The 20,891-nt window shown below is 52.1% G+C and overlaps 2 protein-coding genes across 3 annotated transcripts; one reads left to right on the top strand and one right to left on the bottom strand.

Moving 5' to 3' along the window:
* The first annotated feature begins 6,580 nt into the window (after nt 1-6,580).
* Nucleotides 6,581-8,434, top strand: LOC100735751 (cytochrome c oxidase subunit 5B, mitochondrial). Its single transcript, XM_003471692.5, has 4 exons — nt 6,581-6,786; nt 7,344-7,417; nt 7,565-7,664; nt 8,242-8,434. The coding sequence occupies exons 1-4, from the start codon at nt 6,684-6,686 to the stop codon at nt 8,352-8,354; spliced, it is 390 nt and encodes a 129-aa protein (XP_003471740.1). The 5' UTR covers nt 6,581-6,683; the 3' UTR covers nt 8,355-8,434.
* A 3,862-nt stretch (nt 8,435-12,296) lies between these two features.
* Nucleotides 12,297-19,803, bottom strand: Actr1b (actin related protein 1B). 2 transcript variants are annotated; one of them, XM_003471690.5, is made up of 11 exons: nt 19,643-19,803; nt 18,178-18,242; nt 16,931-17,006; nt 15,802-15,927; nt 15,466-15,590; nt 15,068-15,284; nt 14,885-14,977; nt 14,631-14,805; nt 13,463-13,524; nt 13,229-13,269; nt 12,297-13,095 (listed from the first exon to the last, which is right to left on the bottom strand). In XM_003471690.5, exons 1-11 carry the CDS (start codon nt 19,688-19,690, stop codon nt 12,993-12,995), a joined length of 1,131 nt encoding a protein of 376 aa, XP_003471738.1. In that variant the 5' UTR covers nt 19,691-19,803; the 3' UTR covers nt 12,297-12,992. The 2 variants fall into 2 exon arrangements, with proteins under 2 accessions (XP_003471738.1, XP_023421583.1); XM_023565815.2 differs by lacking the exon at nt 18,178-18,242 and having other exon boundaries at nt 19,643-19,796.
* Between the last annotated feature and the right edge of the window lie 1,088 nt (nt 19,804-20,891).

Genomic DNA, 20,891 nt, shown 5'->3' with positions numbered 1-20,891 from the left:
GACTGCGTGGGAGGACAGGCTGAACTGACAGCATCTGAGGCACCAAAACAGCTTTGTGCTTCTGCTGTTTGGCTGACTTTGCAGGTGTGAGGCTGGTGGTCTGGGCGTCCATTGAGAGGGTAACAGTGTGCAGTGTAGCAAATATGGGGGGGGGGCTTCCTTCTGTTTTGTTTTTGAGATCCAATATTGTTCTGTTTGTTTAGTTATTCAAATGTGCTGTTTTGCTTGGTTTTATTCTGTTCTTTTTGTTTGATTTTGTTATGTTTGATGGTATGGGAGACACTTTTGAAGACAACAAGAGGCATTATGGTAGCCACTGTTGGTTTTCTATTGTCCTGTATCACTTTCACTCTTCTGTTTTGATTGGCTTTATTCTGTTTTATTTGTTTGGTTTTATTCTCTTTAAAGTATGCTTTCATTTTTTCATTTTGATTGGTTTTATTCTGTTCATTTTTGTTTGATTTTATTATGTCTGGTGCTATGGACAGTTATTTTGAAGAAAATAAGAGACATTACAGTAGCCATTGTTGATTTCCTATTATTTTGCTTTGAAGTCCTGTATTGCTTTCATTGTTCTGTCTGGTTGGCTTTATTCTGCTTTTTGTTTCCTTGATTTTATTCTCATTAAAAAAAAAAAAAACCAAAGACCAAGCCATCTCATAAATGCTTGCAAAAATAAAAATGTCTTTGTATTATTTCTACCCTTTTTAAAATTATTTCTACCCTTTTTTTATCTCCATGTATTTTTTTGTTTCCTTTTCTTTAAATAAAAAATAAATAAATAAATAAAAATGTCCCATCAAATAAACCAAACATGATATCTTCCCATGCTCTCAACATAAAAGATCTCTGACCATTTTGACAAAAAAACATAAGCAACTGATAAATGAAGGATGACAATTCTTGATCACATAAATGAGTCACACTGCAGAATACCATCAAAACACTTCAGAGGTCCCATGAAACAAAAGCAAATGCTTACCTCCTTGCAACGATCTCATTGGAGTCTCCAAGCTGTGGCAGGGAAAAATAACTCCCAACCTTTTGGCATCAGATGTCCTAGTCTGTGTCTCCTGAATACTGGAGAATGAATTTGAGGGAGGTTCAGAATGGGAAAAGTTTATTAGGAGAAAGCTCCTGAGAGACAGGAGGGGGCCTTGAAGGGGTTGCTTCAGGGGCTCCTTCTCCAAGGGTGCTTCACTTCACAGATCAAACTCACAAGGTGGGAACAGTGAGGATCACACTCCTGTTGACCCATAGGATCACAGCACAGTCGCTCGGCTAATGCTGATCCAAAAGGGACTAGAGGCAGGTAGAGAGGGCACACAGTGGGCATCATGAATGTCAGCTTGTCTGTAACTTCTAACACAGAAAGGACAAAGCATTTTTGGGAAAGGGATGAACTGAGATGTTCTGGTTGCCCGCCTGAGTGTCTGACACCTGTCCAGACTTGATTGGACTGACTATAATCTCACGTTGTTGTTTATCTCTTAGGGAGGCCTGGGGGCCTGGCCGTTGCATCTCCATCTTGAGCCTGGCCTTCCTCAGATGCGCCTCCAGCACAGTTTTAAGCTTTCTCATCTTCTGAACCCTCAAGGACCCAACCCCATCTGCCTGTCTGTTAATTTTGATCTAACTTAGATGACTATGATAATCCCATCCATCACAGGGTCCTCACCGAAGCCAAAAAGAACCCAGTTCCATGGTCTCCCATGTCTGCACCTGTGAGCTAACAGGGTCTCACTATGTAGCCCAGGCTGGCCTTGAACTTTTAGTGATCCTCCTGCCTCAGCCTCCTGAGTCTGGGAGCACAGGTATGTGCCAATCACACCTGGCTTAAACCTTTTAACAAATCATGTGGATTTGTGATAGCATCAGAAAATGGGCCATGATGGGGCCCCAGGATGGAGCTGATCTGGCAGGCACAGGGCCAGTAGCAGGATAGGCCTGCAGGGGCCACTGACTTGAAGACTGGAGGGCAGAGCTGGAGAGAAGGAAGAGGGGACAGAGGCTGAGTGAGTCCCTGTGGCCTCTGTTTGCTCAGTGAAATTTACTGTGGGCAGGGCTGGCGGTGACAGAAGCTCCAGGCTCGGCCTGGGTGAAAATCACGAAGTACAGACTAAGGTATTGCTAGGTGCCAGTGTGACCTCATGATAAAGCCACACTTGGTTTATCACTCTGAGACCCCCTAGAGCATTCAGAAAACAAGCTCATGATGAACAGGCTGGGGGTTATGTGGAGCTGTAATGCAAAGGCCTGGGTAGCAACAGCACTTTTTCTTGAGTGGTTAAGAGAGGTTTTCAGTCTTACTGTGAAGAGGTATCTAGAGGACAGAGATTTACCACTCGGGGCTCCTCATCTTGGACAATGCTTCTGCTCCCCGACAAGATCTGGAAGAAGCCTTGGCTGAAGAATTCCCAGGTCTCTCAGCCGAGTTCCTCCCACCTAGTACTCCTCCAGCAGCCTAGGGGCCAGTGGCCACAGCTGGCTCCTGAAGGCCTCCAGGGAGCTCAGGTCTGTATTTAACCCTAATGAGCCCTGGAAGGAGCATTATAGCATCTTTTCCTGCATGGGTTAAGCTGATGCTGTGGTGGGTGACACTGTCACTGCAGCAGAGTCCGCAGATTTGCAGGTAGTCATGGCTTTCGGAGAAGGAGGAAGAGGAGGAGGAGAAAGAGGGGGAGAATCAACAATCAGTGCAGAAAAGTTCTTCTTCCAAAATAAAGGAAATTCTGAGAAATGGACAGAGCTGCAGACATTGTAGAGAAGACCCAGCTAGCAGAGAAACAGCCCATTGCTGCGTTCACTTGTTTAATGGCAATGTCACACTATAGAACAGTGCTAAAGAGCAGACAGAAACAGGGCTTCAGGGCTGTTTTTAGTTCTGAAAAGGCTGTGCCCCAGTGAGCCAGCAGCAGGGCCTGGTGGGCTAGACTCTCGAGGAGAGAAAGGACGGCAGAGAGCCCGGTCCTGAGGCTCTTGTGGAAGGGGCTCTGCTTCCAATCAGTAACCACCTTCCATGCATCCCACCTCCTGCAAGCCAAAGGTGTCAACTTGAACGGCGAGGACAGTGCGAAATTGGTGCTTTTGGTAAGCTAGGCACATGCTGTAACTTTTTGGTGAATACACTAGGAAAATTATTGGACTTTCTGGTAAATTAAACACCTCATGCAACCCTTTTTTATTATGTAAAGTTGAGGTAAGGGGTGTTTCAGGAGGTTCAGAATGCATGATGGGTATTTCCAATATTTCTTATGGGAAAAAGTCTTGACTGACAACGAACTTGAGTTACTGCCAGCCCTCGTGAATGAACTGAGTTTGTAAGTCATGGGTCCACTGTACATGATGTTAGATTCATGATTCAATCTGCAGGGATGTTCAAAAATATTTTGCTAAGTAAAAAAAATGATAATAGATTATATAAAAAATTTTGGGGGGGTACTGGGGATCAAACTCATGACCTTGTTCTTGCCAAACAGGTACTTAAAGCAGTGAGCTAAAGCCCCACCTATAAAATTTTATTTTAATTTTTTGCTTGCTTCGAGGAGGAGGAGAGGGTCTTGCTATGTAGCCCATGCTGGGTCTCATGGTGATCCTCCTGCCCCAGCCTCCACATGCGGGGCTCACAAGTATGGGCTGTATTTTCAGGCTCACAGGACAGTGCCAGGGAAGCCCTGAGATAGGCTAAATGCAGGCAGGGTAGCCTCACTGCCTCACCCTGCAAAGAATTTCTAGGCCCAAGGAGTCAGCTGTCCTACAGCTGAGAAATCCCAGCCTAGAAAAGCAAAAAACCACATTTTTCCCTTACATATGTGTCATCTGACTTCCTGCACTGTACGTTGATTCTGACAACTGAAAACCAGTCTATAAAGTGAAAACTAGCACCTTATTTTTTATTTTTAGTACTGGGGATCAAACTTACAACCTCATGCTTGGCAAGCAGGCAGGTGCTTATGCTGCTGAGCTAAATCCCCAGCCCTGCACTTTAGAACAAGAGCATCATTAAGGCAAAGATGACAGGAGGTGCCCAACATTGTCCCTAATCAAACTGAGCTGGGTGGGGCGGGGCTGGAGTTGGGTGGCCCTAGCCCTCAAACACACACCACCCTGAGCAATCCCAGAGAGGCAGCGCTTTCCCCAGGGGCTCAGTGCCTGCAAAATCCCCTAGTGAAAAACTGACAGAAAAAGCACCTGCACTGCTTTGCATTCCAGGATGCCCTGCCTCACAGACAGGCAGAGGGGAATTGGTCAAAGTTGGGGTCTCACTGCTCTGCTGCCGGGCCAGAGATGTTCACGTGGAGAGGTTTTCTGGTTAGGGTAGGAAAACTCAGGTCCAAAACAAGGGTAAATTAAATTGCATTCTTTGCTGCAGGTTTAGTCAGAACCTTGAAGATGCTCCTGTGTAGCTCCAAGAAGCTGGTCACCTAAGGAATAACTCCTGTCTTGATCCAGTCCTTTTTCCAAAGCTTGTGTGTCTTGAGCTGGTGTGGTGGTGATGCCTTCAATCCCATTACTTGGGAGGCTGAGGCAAGAGAATTGCTGTGGGTTCATGACCAGCCTGGACTACACAGAGATACCTTAATCAGACAATGATTGTCAGAGAGAGAGAGAGAGAGAGAGAGAGAGAGAGAGAGAGAGGTTTAGCAAGCTGTTTCTCCAGATCAATAGTGTCTTCCCCATCAAACGCCTACCAGAGGCATGAATTAGCTGTAGATTCATGGGGAGCACTTTTTCTGATATAATTTGGAGGGGCTGGGTGGCAGTAAGGAAGAAATGCTACAAAGTGAAAACTAGCACCTTATTTTTTATTTTTAGTACTGGGATCAAACTTACAACCTTATGCTTGGCAAGCAGGCAGGTGCTTATGCTGCTGAGCTAAATCCCCAGCCCTGCACTTTAGAACAAGAGCATCATTAAGGCAAAGATGACAGGAGGTGCCCAACATTGTCCCTAATCAAACTGGGCTGGGTGAGACCCCGACTTTGACCAATTCCCCTCTGCCTGTCTGTGAGGCAGGGCATCCTGGAACGCAAAGCAGTGCAGGTGCTTTTTCTGTCAGTTTTTCACTAGGGGATTTTGCAGGCACTGAGCCCCTGGGGAAAGCGCATTTCCAGAACCGTGGAAGAAATGCTTAGCAAAAGGCACCTGCAACGAGGAACAAGACCTTGTTGGCCTCCAGATAGACAGCGTCATTTGGAGGAAGATGGGGCTCTGGAGACCAGATGTGCCCCTGCACTTGCCAGGCAAGTGCTTGTGTTGCTGAGCTAAATCCCCGGCCAACCTCGTGGACTGTATCCAGCTAGTAGATTCACTTCACACCACTCGATCCTCCTATATCACTGCCAGTCCTCCGCAGGAGAATGAGGATTTAACAATTACAGCATGATGCGGAAGGGACTCGCCAGCCGATAGGAAACACAGACGCTGCTTGGCTGAGTCTGTCTCTGGGATGTACTGACAGTGAGAACAACGTGCTTGGAGTTGAGCGAGAGTTCTCCAGTGCCAGCCCTGCCCAGATTGTACCTTCGGACTGCTGGCCAAATGTTTTAACTCCCCTTCCTGCTCTTCCTCCTAAACGATGCTTGGACAACAGTCTGTCGGAGTGCACCACCCCAGCCCCCAATATCACTAAGAGCTCCGGTCCTGGGAGGGGGCCCACGTGTGCCCGCTCAGGCTGGGACAGCGACTGTGCAGTACAACTGTAACAGGACACTGCTGCTAGGATAGCGGGCAGGTCCAGTTCAAGTTGTTTCTTTTTTAAAAAAGGTCCCGTTACCCAGTTCAGGCTGGTTGGGAATTGCAATGATTCTCCTGCCTCAGCCTCCCGAAAGCGGGTCTGCAAGCACCCTGTTCAAGTGCTGCTCTGGTAGGCCGAAGCCTCAAGTACGCAATGGCTCCGGCAGTGCCAGGCAGCCGGCTTCACAATGAACAAGCCCAAGGACGAGCGTGGTGGTCTTCAGGAGCCCAATCCCAAATCCATCATTTGCGGTCCAGCCAGTGATACAATTTTCGGCGCGGCTAAAAAGGTAAGAAATATGAAAAAAAAAAGTGGCCTTTATTTTAAGAATGTGCAGAGAGACTCCATGACCTTAGGGTCTGGCATTCTCTCCGCCCGACACGTGGTGTGGGGGTATACATGTAGCTTAGGTTTGGGGTGGTGCCTAAGGGGCATTACTGATGCACAGGTAGTCCATCGGAATTCATTTCGTGGCACAGGTAAATTACTTAGGGGCGGGGAAGGTGACCTCAGGATAGAGCCCCTTGGTTCCGCCTCCCAGCCTCCCACCGCTGCAGCTTCCCAGCAAAATTCTTTCAGCAAGCACCTTCACGGTGCGCCCTTGACTTCCATTAGCAACTTCCACGTTTATTGAACATGGCTACCATGGCAGACAAACAGGAACGCTAATGAAGCTGGGATACGGAGCCCCAGGGACATAAAATGAGCACCCACGTTCCCCAAAACCGGGTTAAAAGGCTTAGGAGCCTCAAGCCGCTGACACCCAGCGGCGAAGAAAGAAGGAGAGCTGGGCATGCGCAGCACCGCCCACCAGAAAGTCACGTGTGTGGGCGGGCCCAGGGAAGAGAGGAAGCGAAGGCGGGCGGAAGGGAGCAGTCCCTCCCCGGAAGTCCCGCCCTCTCTACAGCCTGTTCCGGAAGTGGCGCTGGTGTCTGTCGCCGCTGTGATGGCTTCAAGGTTACTTCGCGGAGCTGGAGCGCTGGCTGCGCAGGCCCTAAGGGCCCGTGGCCCTAGTGGGGCGGCTGCTGTCCGCTCCATGGCTTCAGGAGGTACTTACCTGTTGGGCGTGCCGAAGTCCGGCGTTTTGTTGCCTTTCCCACCCCAGGGTGGTTGGTGCGGGACAGCAAAGCGGGGCGACCGTGCGCCTCCTTAGGGCCCCGTGACTACCTTAGGGCCCCGAGCACCCCAGGCTCTGCTGCGTCTCCTTGTAGTTTCGGGCTTTGCTGCCACCGCCCACCAAACCGACACCGGTGCGAAGGTGTCCTTAGAGGCGGCTGTGCGGTGACCTTGGGGGGCCAGGAAGCTGCAACGGGATGTGAGACGCGGGGTTCCGCGCTCCTTAAATCCCTTGGTCACTTCAAGCCACAATCGACCTGCGTTTACGAAGAGTCAAGACAGTGGCCTGGGTGGGTGGAGAAGAGATGCTTCTATGAGAGTTGCCACTTTGGGGGATCATGACGCAGGTTCTTAGGGGACCGTGAGATGGGAAGCTCCTACTGAACCTAAACCAGAAGTCTGCGTGTGCCCTTTTCCAGCTTGGTTTTTTCAGTGTGCATTTTAAAAAAATCTTGATGCGTTACTAGACTTTTCACCCGTCCTCCTTTAGGTGGGATCCCAACTGATGAAGAGCAGGCAACTGGCCTGGAGAGGGAGGTCATGCTGGCGGCTCAGAAAGGACTGGTGAGGAGAAAGCCCTTGCTGTGGTCATGCGGAGCCCGGGCTTGGATGGGATCAGGTTAACTCGATCAGCTGGTGGAGACAGAGCCCTGTGCCTCTGCAGGGACTGGGGTAGCTTGGCATCTTGGCTCAGTGCTGCTTATATTTCAGGACCCGTACAATATCCTAGCCCCAAAGGCAGCCTCAGGCACCAAGGAGGACCCTAATTTAGTCCCGTCCATCTCCAACAAGCGTATAGTGGGCTGCATCTGTGAGTACTTCACCTCTATTTTCTTTTTAAAATTTTCTTCTTTTTGCTTCATCTGTATTTTCTTGTGCATTTGTTTAATAAATCCTACTGAACTGAACAAGATATTTCCAGTCATGTATGTGTGTGACTGTTTAAAAAGAGATTTTAAAAAAGTACAGATGTATAAATAAATTGTCTAAGGGTTCTGGCTGTCTTAGGCCTCATGTTGCGAGACTGTAGAAAGAGGCATGGAACAGCATGGCTCATTGGAAATGTATCACGAAGGGCATTCATCCAGATAATACTGACTGTAGGATTTCTATGCCAGGCACTGTTTTGGGCACTAAGGATAAATGCCATTATGGACATTGCTTCGGGACTCACAGGAATTGTTAGGACTTACAGAACCTTCATGTAAGCTCAGTTTACTTCTAGGTAAAGGCAAGGCTCCATTCCAGCTGAAAGATAGAAGACCTTGGCCTCTTAAGATGTCAGTGGTAGTCAGATTTCTGTTTCACAAATGTTGCACAGAGAGTGGTTAATATTGAAAGTCTTCTTTCTTGCTGGATGCCATTCAGCCACCTTCTTGTCCTTTTAGGTGAGGAGGACAACAGCACTGTCATCTGGTTCTGGCTGCACAAAGGCGAGGCTCAGCGGTGCCCGAGCTGCGGAACCCATTACAAACTGGTGCCCCACCCGCTGTCCCACTGAGCCCACACGGCCTCCCTCGGAATGCGCTGTAAAGTCTCTTTGCAATAAAGACGAGCCTGTCCCTGGCTCCTTCCCTTCGAGGCTGGTCTTCTCTTCATGTTTTCTGGTAGGCGTGGGGAATTGGGCTGGCAGTAGCTGTCTGTTCACGTGAGCTCGTGATCCCTCAGTGTCCAAGTAGTGCACAGTGCTTACCTTGGTGACACATAGACTGGGTGTGTGCTCGGCATGGGAGGCCTGGCTTCAGCCCTGGCACTGCCTCCCTCAGGATCCAAATAGCTTGATGGCCCATGGCATGATGATTGTGACACCAGGGACAAGAAAACACATTAATGGACTCCTGGGACACCGGACTTAGGCCACTGATACCATCATCTGGTGGTGTCACTGTGGGTGTGTTCTGTCTAATTACATCTACTCCCAAAAGAGGTAGCAAACACAAAAAGGTAAATATCTTGTGAGGCGTTAGAGGTGATACATGTGAAGACCCTGGCAGATGGTAGTTCCTGTCCTCACAGTCATAGGAGGAGGGTGTTTGTTTTTATTGCAACAGGGTGTTGCTATGTAGCCCAGGCTGGCCTCAAACTAGTAGCTACTCTTGCCTCAGCTTCCTGAGTGCTGAGACTATAGCCATGTGCTTCCACACTGGCTCTGGTGCAGAGGGGTTTTATGAGAAGAGCTTTGGAAGCTGAAATCTTGAGGGATCATATTTGAACCAAGAGTTCTGGGAACAGCTGCAGCACGCCAGTGTGGGGATGTGTCAGAAACCAAAGACCAGGTCTTTACTAGTAAACTGCAGCGGGTAGAGAGGGAAACAAAAAACTAGGGGAAACCGATAGAGTAAAACCAGACACAGCCTGTGTATACCTTGTTTGGGTCTTGATTTCAGAACAGTGGTAGGAATTTGGTTCTAAGACCTGGGTGAAGGCAAGACTGCCTTGCAGTGCTTTCTATGCCTTGCTCTGGTTTATCTGAGTAAAGTCTGCCTTCCCCTCTTAAAAAAACAGAAAGGAAAATTGAGCTGGATGTGGTGGGAGCTTATAATCCCAGCTACCTGGGAGGCCGAGGCAGAAAGGTTGAAGGAGAGTTGGAGGCCTCTGTGTAACATAGTAAGACCCCACCTTGGGGTGGGGGAATGTAAAAGACAAAATTTGGAGCATTTGTGATACTTTGTGTGTTTATTATTTTTTTTTTTTTCCGTACCAGGCATTGAACTCACAACCTTGCCCTTGCCAGGCAGGTGCTTGTGCTGCTGAGCTAAACCCCCAGCCTGTTTTTGGTTTCTTGAGATAAGGTCTTGCTACGCAGTTGAGACTGGACTTGAACTCATTATATAGCCCAGGCGGGCCTGGAACTCCTGGTTACATACAGTTGCCATGGTGTCCAGCTAATGACACTTTGTACAAGTTAAGTTTTCACTCTTGGGAGGTATGTAATAGCTGGGTGTGGTGGTACATGCCTAATTCCAGCACTCAGGAGGCTGAGCTAGGAGTGTCATGAGTTCAGGGCCAGCCTGGGCTCCACTGTAAGTTCAAGGCCAGCCTGGACTGTATAGCAAGACCATGTCTTAAATAAAAAACAAATGGGGAGAGGATCTTGGGTTATTCAGGTGGCACTGATGAGCACAGGAATGGGGAGAGATGTAGTGTCACGGGCTTTGAGAAGCTGGGAAAGGCAAAATGATTGTCCCCTGTCTTGAGAATGAAAAAGCCTTGCTAACACTTTGATTTCAGCCCTGTAGGCCCAGGCTGGACTTCCAGGCAGCCTTGTCAGTTAATAAAGTTAGGAGGCTGTAAGCTGCTCTATTCGTGATAACTTTTTATAGCAGCAGTGAGAAACTAAGACCAGGAACTTCCACTCCCGCCTCCTGGATTGGTGTTTTTTAATGTGAGCTGCATCTTAGTCACCTGGGAGCCTGGCCCACTCCTGGGGTCCTCAGGCTCAGACACTGAAACAGTCCTCAGGTGGGACCTGGGCACCCCCCCTTGAGGTTCCTTTTTAAATTCGAGACAATCTCACAGCATTGATAGCTTTCAATTCTGGCTGAGCTGGAATTTATGAACCTCCTGCTCCAGCCTCTCCGAGTGCTGGGATTACAGGTGTGCACCTCTACACCCTGAGCAGTTTGTATAGTTCAGTCCCTAATCCTCTGCCCTTATTCAGGCTTTGCTACACATCCCAAAATCAGTTTCACAGGAAAGGAACCTTGTGCTGCCTGTACCTACCCGACCCAGGACAGTTCCCATTGGACCCTTTGGAGGGAGACACCAACAAGCTGGGTCCCTGTTCCTCACCACTGGTTTCAGGCTGGAAGGAGGTGTTGGGCAACCTTCTGGGGGGTATCTGGGGCTGACTTACCCCAGCACCGACGATCACCTTGGTCACTGACTAATCACTTGGTCACTTTCCACTAGTGGGAAGGTGCTTTTAATCAGCGATGTCACCAGCACCATGTTCCTTATCAAACTTCAAGTGTACATCAGGATGGATCCATCCCTTTTTATTTTAGTCGGTGGGTTCTCATCCATGACTATTTGTTAATTTGTTCCAATATGGGCAGCGAAAACTCTCTGAGCTGGCTCCTGTCACCTCGAGACCTGTCTCCCTGTCATTCTTGCATTTATTTTTGGACACAAAATGTTCCAGGTTCATCTTCTGGGATGCAAAACTCAGGTTTTGCAGGACTACCAGGGTGAAACGGCGCCCCCTAGCGCATGGGCGGGAGAACGACTTGCTGCTGTGAGCTGACCGTTTAAAATGCCTTCTGTGATTAGTCAGGCTTGTGGGGAGACACAGGTGATGCAAATAAGCCTTATTTCTGCCCACTACATTTTGTGTTCATTCTTGTGTGCTACTACCCCCTTCCCTGAGAATCAGACCTAGCTGGAAGACTTTCACCCTTGAAAACCAGAGGTCAAGGGCCAGCCCCCTCCTGACCTGGCTCACTCCCTCTTGCCCTGCAGCGGGGTTTGTTTTCTTTCACAGCAGCAGGAAGAGGAGGCCTGGGCAACCAGGAGGGCTGTGTGGGAAGCCAGGCTGCGGGAGGTGTTGCAGAAAGCAGAGCAGGGCAGGAGGCAGAGGGGCTGCTGGACTGCAGAGTCCCCAGGGCAGGGTGGCCGACACCTGATGACAGGGCTCGCAATGCGCCGAGGACATGCCTGCCTCAGCCTCCCTGCTGCTTCTGTCCCAGGCCCCCAACAGATGCACCATCTGTCCATCGAGGACACAGCTGACCACTGTCCCCTACCCCTTCCCTCTGACTCCATCTCTGCTGCAGCACCCCCGCCCTTGGAGTCACCTGGTGACTTCCCCTCCCTGGTCACCTCAGGTCCTTGCCATTCAGTTGATGCCCAGGCCCCTGGCCTCCAGCACTTCACTGAAACAGCCCCCGTGCCTTCCTCTCACCTGTCCATTTGCTTCTGGTGTTTTGGAAATGGGTGGACTCGAACTATATAGTCCGGGCTGGCCTTGCATTCTATACCCGAGGTTGGTCTCAAACTTGTGGTCCTCCTGCCTCAGCCTCCTGAGTGCTGGAATTACAGGTGTGTGCACTGTGGTGGCTCTGGGCTGCCCATTTGTTGGGCAATGATGTATCTTGTTCACCCCTGGCCCCTGGCAGAGGTGCTGTAGGTGTTCATGTGCCCAGCCGTGGGGGAGCAGCTCCTCCAGTGTCACCGGACAGCCCCTCTGTCCCTTCCTGCCTCTTCCAGCAGAGCCCTGCTGAGCTCACAGCCATTACTCTCTGCCCTCTTCCTGCCTGAGCTGAGGCGCATGGGACCCTGTTGGTGGCAGGCTGTCTAGGCCCCGGCCTCCTGGGTCTCGGTGCCTCGTTGCCCTGTCAACGTTGGAACTGCAGGCTCAGAGCGCCAGTCTCTGGAAGTCCCAGGGGACGGGAATGCAAACGACTGCACCCAGAGCCACGAGAAAACAGCCACACGCTGGGCCTTGTCTGTAATTATTACTCTCATGATTTATAAAAGGAAGTTTTCTCAGGCAACTGTGTTACGTTATGGTCGCATCTGGAGAGCGAGGTGGGGCCTGGCCATGGGAAGACCCCGTCCTCCTCAGGGTGGGAGGAAGCCTGGCGGGCCCCTGCCCAACTCCTCCTTCCCTACTTGTCTCCACTGACATAGACTACAGCCTTCCCAGCCAGGGTGCAGGACAGGGAAAGGGTGATGTGGCTGGCCACGTGCCGTGGCTGACCCCAGGCCACATTCCTTGCTGGGAACATGTGCATAGGCATGGACAGCCATGGGCCTGGGTAGAGGCAGTGGCAAAGATGCACCCCCTGCCCGCACTGCTGGCCACCCCTTTCCAGCCTGCCCCCCAGACCCCTAATCCTGGGGCTCAGGGAAGCAGCCCCAAAAGTCACAGCGAGGAATCCCTGACCTAATGGGGACCTCAAGGGAGGTACCCTGAGCAGCTCTACACAGGTTCCATGATGCCTTGGCTCTGGCAGGAGACTGTCCATGCAGCTAAAAATTACAGTGTGCGTGTGTATGCGCGCGCGTGGGGTGGGGCTGCAGGGGAGCACCATGGCACCGCCTGCCCGGGGGCTCGGCATGCAGGGGGCCCCGACCAGAAAGGGTCCAGGTGTGCCCGCTCTGCCTGTTCTCGCGACGTGCTGCAGCCTCCTGGGCATCAGAAGGTCTTTCGATGGATAGCACGGGAGCCGTCCTCTTCGTACTCCTTTTTGGACACCCACATCTTCTTAAACGTGTCCAGTGAGGCCAAGATGGAACCACTGGGAGGAGGAAGGGGCGTTCTTGTGAGTCTGTGACTGCCCACACCCTCCCCAGGGAGTCTCCACCCTCCACCCTGCCCGGGGCAGTGTCCAGGGCAATCCGGCCTCCCAGAGCCCTCCTGAGCCGCCTCACCCGATCCACGTGGAGTACAGCCGTTCCTGAGGGGCAGAGATCTACAGGGACAAGTGCCATGTCACTGCCCTGTTCCCACACAGCAGCCACCCTCTGCCCAGAGCCAGGCCAAGCCGGGAGGGAGGATGTGCGGCCAGCAGGGCAGGCAGGGTGGGTGGACATGGGAGGGCAGGGCTGGGCTCCTCTCCCAGCATGGCTGCCAGTGCCTGGCACCCTAGGGGCTCCATGACTCACCTTGATCTTGACGTCCTTTGGGGCCAGCTTCTTCACTTCACTTAGTAATCGGTCCCCAAAGCCTGCGGACAAGAATGGGAGGGGGTCTGGCGTCCAGCCTTCTCACCAGCTCCCCAGGTCCAGCTCTGGAAGTACCCATTCTCTCCAGGATTAAGGGAGGTGCCACTCTGCACCCCAGGAAGAGAGGGAGATGGAGCTTCCTGTCACACAGCCCCACCCCGCCTGATACTTGCTCCTTGTCACCGTCGCTGCTGTCTTGCTTCTACCTTCCCAATCTGGCCACAAGTGAACACAATTTAACTTTAGATCTCAGGCTCCACTGCCAGGCATGGGGGTGTAGGCCTGGAATCCTAGCATTCAGGAAACTGAGGAGAGAGGATTACTACAAGTTTGAGGCCAGTGTGGGCTACACAGTGAGTTCAACTTAGCCTCTAAAAACAAGTTCACCAGGTCCTATTAAAAAGGAGGCAGATTTAATGATTTGATTAGTTCTATAATATGCAATATGTATATAATGTGGGTGAAGATGGGGACAACTATTTGTAGGAAACTGGAGACAGACAGTGGGGATCTCCAGTGGACTTGCTTTGAAATCTGTATTTAAATTGTTTTTTTAAGTGTTTCGTTCTGTTTTGATATGTTTAATCTTACCCTCTTTGAGATGTAAAACAAGTTGTGTAGGACTGATAACCATATTACTGAGTTTTTGTTCGATCACTGAATAGAACTGTTTGCAGTGTCACTTTTTGAATGTCATTTTAAATGCTTTGATTTTGTAACGTGAACAGCTATTTCTAAGATGACAATATGTAACTTATCAACCAGCGATTTCTTACCGTTTGTTTTTCTGTAATTTTGTATTATTTCTACCCTTTTTTTATCTCCATGTATTTTTTTTTTGTTGTTGTTGTTTCCTTTTCTTTAAATAAAAAAAAAAAAAAAAAAAGGAGGCAGACATGAGCTGGGCATGGTGATACATGCCTGTAATCTCAAACTTTGGGAGGCTGAGGCAGGAGGATCTCAAGGTTGAGTCCTGCCTTGACAACTTAGCCAGATCTTTTCTCAAAACAAAAAAAGGGCTGAAGATATAGCTCAGTGCAAAGGCCCTGGGTTCACTCCCCAGTACCACAAAAACCCACCCTAGCCCCTGACCCCACCTGTTGTCTACCTTTGAACAGCGTGGAGCCGCCTGAGAGCACGATGTTGGCGAAGAGTGTGCGGCGAAGGTCCATGTCGGACTTGTGGATGGCAAAGGCCAGCACTTCGTGGAGCCCCTCGCTCTCGTCTCCTACCAAGTCCGGCTGGAACAGCAGCTCAGGGGCCCGGAAACGTGCGGGCCCCACCTGCAGAGCACAAGACTGAGGCAGACAGGCTCTCCGGGGATGGGCCCAGTGCTCAGCCACGTGCTGGGCGGCCACTTACGTCGAGCGTGCTGCCATCGGGCAGGGTGTACTGCACCTTCTCTGTCTCCAGCGCCTCGTCCTTCTGCGGGTTGATGGACAGGTAGCAGGCTCGCTGTGGGTGGGAGAGGAGACCCCTCAGGTGGCTGTGCCTGGTCCCCCTAACCATCCCCTGAGGTGCTTGCACACTGGGAGCCCCCATCACCTCCTTGATGGTCCGGACGATCTCGAACTCTGCCGATGTGTGGAAATCGGCCCCTTCCTTGCGCAGCAGCAGCCGGAGGTAGCGGGATACATCCCGGCCGGCAATGTCCACCCGCATGATGGAGTGTGGCATGGCGAAGCCCTCATAGATGGGGACGGCATGCGTGACCCCGTCCCCCGAGTCTAAAACAACTCCTGTCGTGCGTCCCGTTGCGTACCTGTCACCAGGTCAGCATCCCCTCACCTCGGCCACTGAGGCATGGGGACCACCTCACCCCGGAAGGAGCCCTGGGATGTAGGGATGATATGGGCTGAAAAGTGACACATGGGGTGGGGCTCGGGATTTCCTGGTCACTGCAGCGGGGACAGACACTGCAGGGACAGGGCTCGGCCACTCACAGGCTGAGCACAGCTTGCATGGAGATGAACAGGGCCGGCACATTAAACGTCTCGAAGAACACCTCCGCGGCCTTCTCTCGGTTCTTGCTGGGGTTCAGTGGGGCCTCTGTCAGGAGAACTGGGTGCTGGGGGACACAGGACAGGCGTGGCATGAGCACACGCCGGCCCAGAAGGCTCTCCGCCAAGCCCAGGCCCTCTTCCAGCCATCCGGTCCCCTTCCAGAGGTGGGTGCGCCCTGGCCACCCCTGGCTGTGGGGGGGGGCATGGACAGAGGGATGTGGTGGGCAGGGAAAGGGACCAGGGAGGAGCTAGGTACTGGCAGGGCTGCGGCCACACCTCCTCAGAGAAGGTCTGCAGCTGGTCCTTGGAGTACACGTACTGCCAGATACGCTCCATGTCGTTCCAGTCCTGCACCACGCCGTGCTCCATCGGGTAATGGATGGCCAGCAGCCCCCGGTGCTCCTGCAAGCAGGGGGAGGCCCAGTATGGCACAGGCCCTGCAGCAGCCTTCTGGGAAGCCACCCTGATGCTCTGCCCTGAACAGAGCCCATGGGGTGTCCCCGGGCTGAACTAAGAATGGCTCATCTGTCCCACTGTGCTCTGGGCCCTCAGAGCCCAGCCAGCATCAACTGGCAGGAGCCCAGAACAAGTGGCAGCGTGCCCCAAGCCGTGGGCCCTTCTCCTGCAGCCTCTCTGGGGTTTCCCTGCGCCTCCCTCCAGTGCCACCAGCTCCCCCAGGGCCTGTCAGCCACTGTGCCTGTCAGCACAGCCCCTCCTGGGGGCACCGTCTGCTCCCCAGGGTGCAGCTTTGACCAGTCCCACCAGTCTCTCACATGGATGTGCTGCCCACTATGGGTGCCTCTTCTTGCCCTCTTAACCTCCTGCCTGTGGTACAGAGCCAGTCCTTGGAGACTGACCTGATGAGCTACCCTTCCAAACTGTAGGAACTGTAGTTCCAGAAGGAAGACTGGGCATCCCATGCTGGCTGGGTTCTCTGAGGAACCCCAGGACACTGACCTCATTCTCAGGGTCCCACACTTGCCCCTCCAGCTCATGCTACCCCTTCCTAGGCTTACAACTGGGTCCCATGTCCCCCAGGTGTCCATGCGGCATTTGACCAGCTGGCTCGCGCCTCCCCACCCCTACAATGGCTCTTCCTGACTGAGCTGGCTACACTGTCCCTAGATGGGTCACCCTGGCTGGTATGTAAAGAGGTGGCCCTCATCACAGCAGCCATCGAGTGTGGGTGGTCTAATTCTTAAAGCCCCTTTTATTCAGTTTCTCCTCTGCAGTTTCTGAACAGCTTTGGGGAGGTGGGGCACACAGAGTCTGACCCAGCTCCCAGAACCGGAGCGCTGCCCCACCTCTCAGCAGACCCCCGGGCTGCGAGAGAAGATTCCAGGAGGGTGGCAGCAGAGACCCAGGTCTGACCCTTTGAATCAGTTAGTGGCCCTGTGTCTGTTACCTCTGCCTTGGGTCCAATGAAGAGGTCCCCCTCCAGGGCTCCGGCCATTACCCGCATGTGCTTAGGTCGCCCGACACTGTGGGGACACAAAACCGGGGAGGTGGGCAGGGGCATGACTGGGCGTCCGATCAGGAAATCTGAGGTCCACCCTCAGAGAGACAGTCCCCAAAACAGCAAGATGCGGTCCACAGGCCAGGGTTGGAACCAGGGGTGGCCAACGGTTGCAGGAGCAAGACAAGGTCAAAAAGGACGCGTCCCTTCCCAGAGTGGGCCGAGTGTCTGAACCCCAGGACACCAGGCCTGACACAAGGTTAGCCTTCCATAGCTATAATAACTCAGCCCATATACTCTGTTCATGGGGACAGGCCTGTTGTCACTGGCTAGAGACCAAGGGAAGACAAGTCCCTCAAGTGAACGCTGCCCCTTCCCACTGTCAAGACACCTGGTACAGAGCCAGTCCTTGGAGACTGACCTGATGAGCTACCCTTCCAAACTGTAGGAACTGTAGTTCCAGAAGGAAGACTGGGCATCCCATGCTGGCTGGGTTCTCTGAGGAGTCAGCTGACCTGTGCCACTTAGGTCCTGCGCTGCCCTGGCCTTCAGGGAACCCATCAAAACTGTCCACGATTTGAGAAGAAGCACTGATGAGAGTAACTTTGCCCATGAGCTAGAGGGGCCCAAGGAATATACCAGGCTCTCGAAATATGGCAGCCCTCAAATTCCTGCTGTGGCCAGCATCACACAGAGATAGGCCTCCCAAGAGTGAAACATGGTATTTTCCAGAATCTGATCAAGCCTGATGAAAACACTTCCAAGGTGGCTCAGGGGCAGAGTATGCACTTAGTATTCTCTAGGCCTGGGTTCGATCCCTGGCATCCAACAAGGAACAAAAACATTTCCAAGCATTAGAGCCTGCCGTGTACCTACCTACTATCCTGTCTGCTCTCTGGAGAGCTTGGTGAGAGCTCCCCTTTATTCTCACTGCTACTCTGCACTGCTCTGTATCCTGTCCCCAGGGCAAAGCTGGCTGCCTCCCCCTCAGAGAGAGACAAAGCCTTGGGCCTCCAAGAAAGAAGGGGAAACCCAGACCACTTCTTTTGTTCTTGCCAAATTATCTCCACAGTGTTGACCTCACAAATCTGGGGTTTCCCTTACAGAAAGGGGACACAGAGCTGTGACCCAGGGCTGCCAGTCTCGCGGAATGAAAGGAAACAGGGCATCTGCCCGAGCCACTCAGGGACACTTACTAGTTTGGGAAACAGTATTTGGGAATCTGATCTCCTGCAAAGCCAGCCTTGATCACCCCTGAGCCCTGCAAAGGAAAGCAATGTTTAGCTTCTGACAATCACCTCTGGATGAAAACAGAGCTTGGCAGCAGACCTGGCCCAGGGCACATCCCTGTTTACAAGTCCAACAGTGGTTCAAAGCCACAGGCGACTTTGTGTCCACTGTCCTGGCAATGTCTGAACAGGGGTGCAAGTGGCATCCGGTGCATAGGAGCCAGAGATGCTGCTAAACACCCCGAGAGGCATGGGCCTTTCCCATGACCAAGTATGCAGATCATAAGGCTAACAGTGTAGAGACAGAGCCCATGAAGCACATCCTCCCCTGCAAACTCTAGGGCCAGGTCCTGGCAGGAATCCAGGACTCAAGCAACTCCCAAGGGACAGCCAGAAGCAACCCCTCTGTGGAGTTGTTTTCGAGTGCACGCCGAACTCTGGCTTCCCTGGCAGAAAGGGACCTCGTGAAGCACCTGCCAGGTAAGACTGGCATCTCCCCTCATGGCTTCTTTAGAGTCTACAAGAACTTGTAGTTTTTGATCAGCCCATGTGATGTATTTGAAGGGAAGCCTTGCCGCAGCCTGCTGGGGAGCTGGTCTCACAGCACTTCCCCATCCCGCTCTAGCCTCCTTGCTGAGCATCCCTGCTATGACTCAGGCAGCCTGCATGGGTCCTCAAAAAAAAAAAAAAAAAAAGATGGCCATTCAGGGAGACCACTGGACTCACGTGGGAGGCAGACAGATCCCAAAGAGAACAGACTGAGTCATTATCAAAGACTCCCAGGCCTGCACACCAAACGGGCATCAGCCAGGGCACATGGCCAGCCAGCCGGCCAGCAGCCTTTAACTTCTCCCCAAGCCAGGGCTCAGAGACCAAAAATCCGACAGCTGTAAGCAAGCTGAGCCCTGGCGCTGAAGGACAAAGCCATGGGAAGCCAGACACCTTTCCTGAGGCTTCCAAACAGTTACTCCGAACTGCTTCTTGGTCCTGGAAGCCCGGTCCTGAACTCTTCACTATCCTGGCTTTTGTGGGATTTCTGTTGCATACGGGAGCGCTTAAGGAGAGAAGGTCAAAGGAGCCAAGAAGCCAAGTAAGCGGTGGTGCAAAAGTGGCTGGTGGAGAAAAGCTTGCATATTTTTTGCATCCCTCTGGGGATCACCAGGCCAACCGCTCCAAAACATCAGGACAGCAGCATCCACTCCACCGGGGACTAGAGCCAGGGCCGAGGTAAGCAAAGGAGATGGGGTGGGGGCACTTGCCCAGGGTTTGAGATCTCAACCGAGAAGGTCCGTGGCAGAGGGCTCTGAGATCTCGGAGGGACCTATTGGCCTTCAAGCTCTGGCCTGGGAACCAAGGTCCAGTGCCGAGCGCGCGGCGAGCTGGAACTAGCCGTGCGGGGACCCCCCCCTCCCCCCGTGTTGCCGGGCCTCACATTGTCGATGACCACAGGCTGGTTGGCGATGATGTCGTAGGACTCCATGGCCGGGCCGCGCCGGCCCTGCCCAGCAGGCGGGCTGCAGGAGGGACGGGCGGCGCGCAGACCCGTCAGCCGGCACTGGACGCGGCGCCGCGCCCCTCCCCCGAGCGCGCAGCCTACGCCAGCCCGGCGGGGGCTTGGGGGCGCGAGCGACCAATCACCGCTCGCAGTAGCCTGATTGACGGTGGGCGCTGGGACAGGCTGCGGGGGAAGGCGGCTGGATCGGCCAGCCAATAGAAGCCGCCCGAAGAGTGGTGGGGCGTTGCCAAGGTAGGCTGCGCCTGGTCTGGGCATGAGGTCATAACTCGGTTCTTAAAGGGAACGCCTGCGGAAGAGGGTAGGGCTTACGTATCAGGTGAAATACGTCTTTGCTACGCCCCAGCATCTCCGCCCCTGCTTCTTTTGAGCTTCTGGTGCTGGAGGAGGCGGGCCTTGGACATTTCCCCGCAAGAATTTCTTAGTTTTGCCCATTTTTGAACTTTATGCGAGTGAAACCATAAGTATGTATTAATTGGTATCTGGCATCTATACATTCGAGATATGGATCAGTGTGCAGCTATTAAAAGTAATGAGGAGTTCTGCGTGATTGGATAGGAGAAACACATGGGGGCATACTGGTAAGTCAAAGAGCCAAAGAGTAGAATGTTACAAGAATACCTGTCTCTGCTGGGATTTAGCTCAGCGGCATAAGCACCTGCTTTGGAAGCAAGCAGTCATGAGTTCGATACCTGGTACTGATAAAAAGGAAAAAGACAAAAAAAAAAAAAAAAAAAAAGAATGCCTGTCTCAGAAAAGTATTTGAGACATCTTTAGATCTCATTAATTTGAGGAAGGAACCATAGGTACATGTGAGTGAAGAAAGAAGATGAAGTTTTTACCATGTAAACTTTTGTAATTGAATTGTATGCAATTTAAACTTGGGTATGCACATGTATCAGTTAGCTTTCCATGACTATACTGAAATACTCAAGGCAATTAATTTAGAAAGAGAAAAGGTTTATTTTGGTTCATGATTTTGGAGGTTCCAGTCTGAGATCAGATAACCTCATAAGTTTGGACTCTAACAAGGACAGCACACGATAAGCTAGGAAGCACAGAGAAAGAGGAAGACCTAGGGATCCCTCAACCCCCTTAAGAACACACCCCCAATGACCTAAGGATCTCCCTGTGCTGTCCTCCAGGACACCCCTTCTTATAGTCCTGG

The sequence above is a fragment of the Cavia porcellus genome, unplaced genomic scaffold (assembly GCF_034190915.1).
Source record: "Cavia porcellus strain 051 isolate PalLab524CR breed Dunkin Hartley unplaced genomic scaffold, mCavPor4.1 scaffold_18, whole genome shotgun sequence".
Classification (NCBI taxonomy): Eukaryota; Metazoa; Chordata; class Mammalia; order Rodentia; family Caviidae; genus Cavia; species Cavia porcellus.
This window is presented reverse-complemented; position numbering and strand designations above follow the sequence as displayed.

Excerpts from the sequence above, each read along its gene's own strand:
- Actr1b (XM_003471690.5), bottom strand. The coding sequence starts at position 19,690 with ATGGAGTCCTACGACATCATCGCCAACCAGCCTGTGGTCATCGACAAT. Across the intron at positions 15,928-16,930 it reads TCATTGGACCCAAGGCAGAG|GAGCACCGGGGGCTGCTGGC; the intron begins GTAACAGACACA and ends CCCTGCTTGCAG. Across the intron at positions 14,978-15,067 it reads TCGTCCGGACCATCAAGGAG|CGAGCCTGCTACCTGTCCAT; the intron begins GTGATGGGGGCT and ends TCCCACCCACAG.
- LOC100735751 (XM_003471692.5), top strand. The coding sequence starts at position 6,684 with ATGGCTTCAAGGTTACTTCGCGGAGCTGGAGCGCTGGCTGCGCAGGCC. Across the intron at positions 6,787-7,343 it reads CCGCTCCATGGCTTCAGGAG|GTGGGATCCCAACTGATGAA; the intron begins GTACTTACCTGT and ends GTCCTCCTTTAG. Across the intron at positions 7,665-8,241 it reads GCGTATAGTGGGCTGCATCT|GTGAGGAGGACAACAGCACT; the intron begins GTGAGTACTTCA and ends TTGTCCTTTTAG.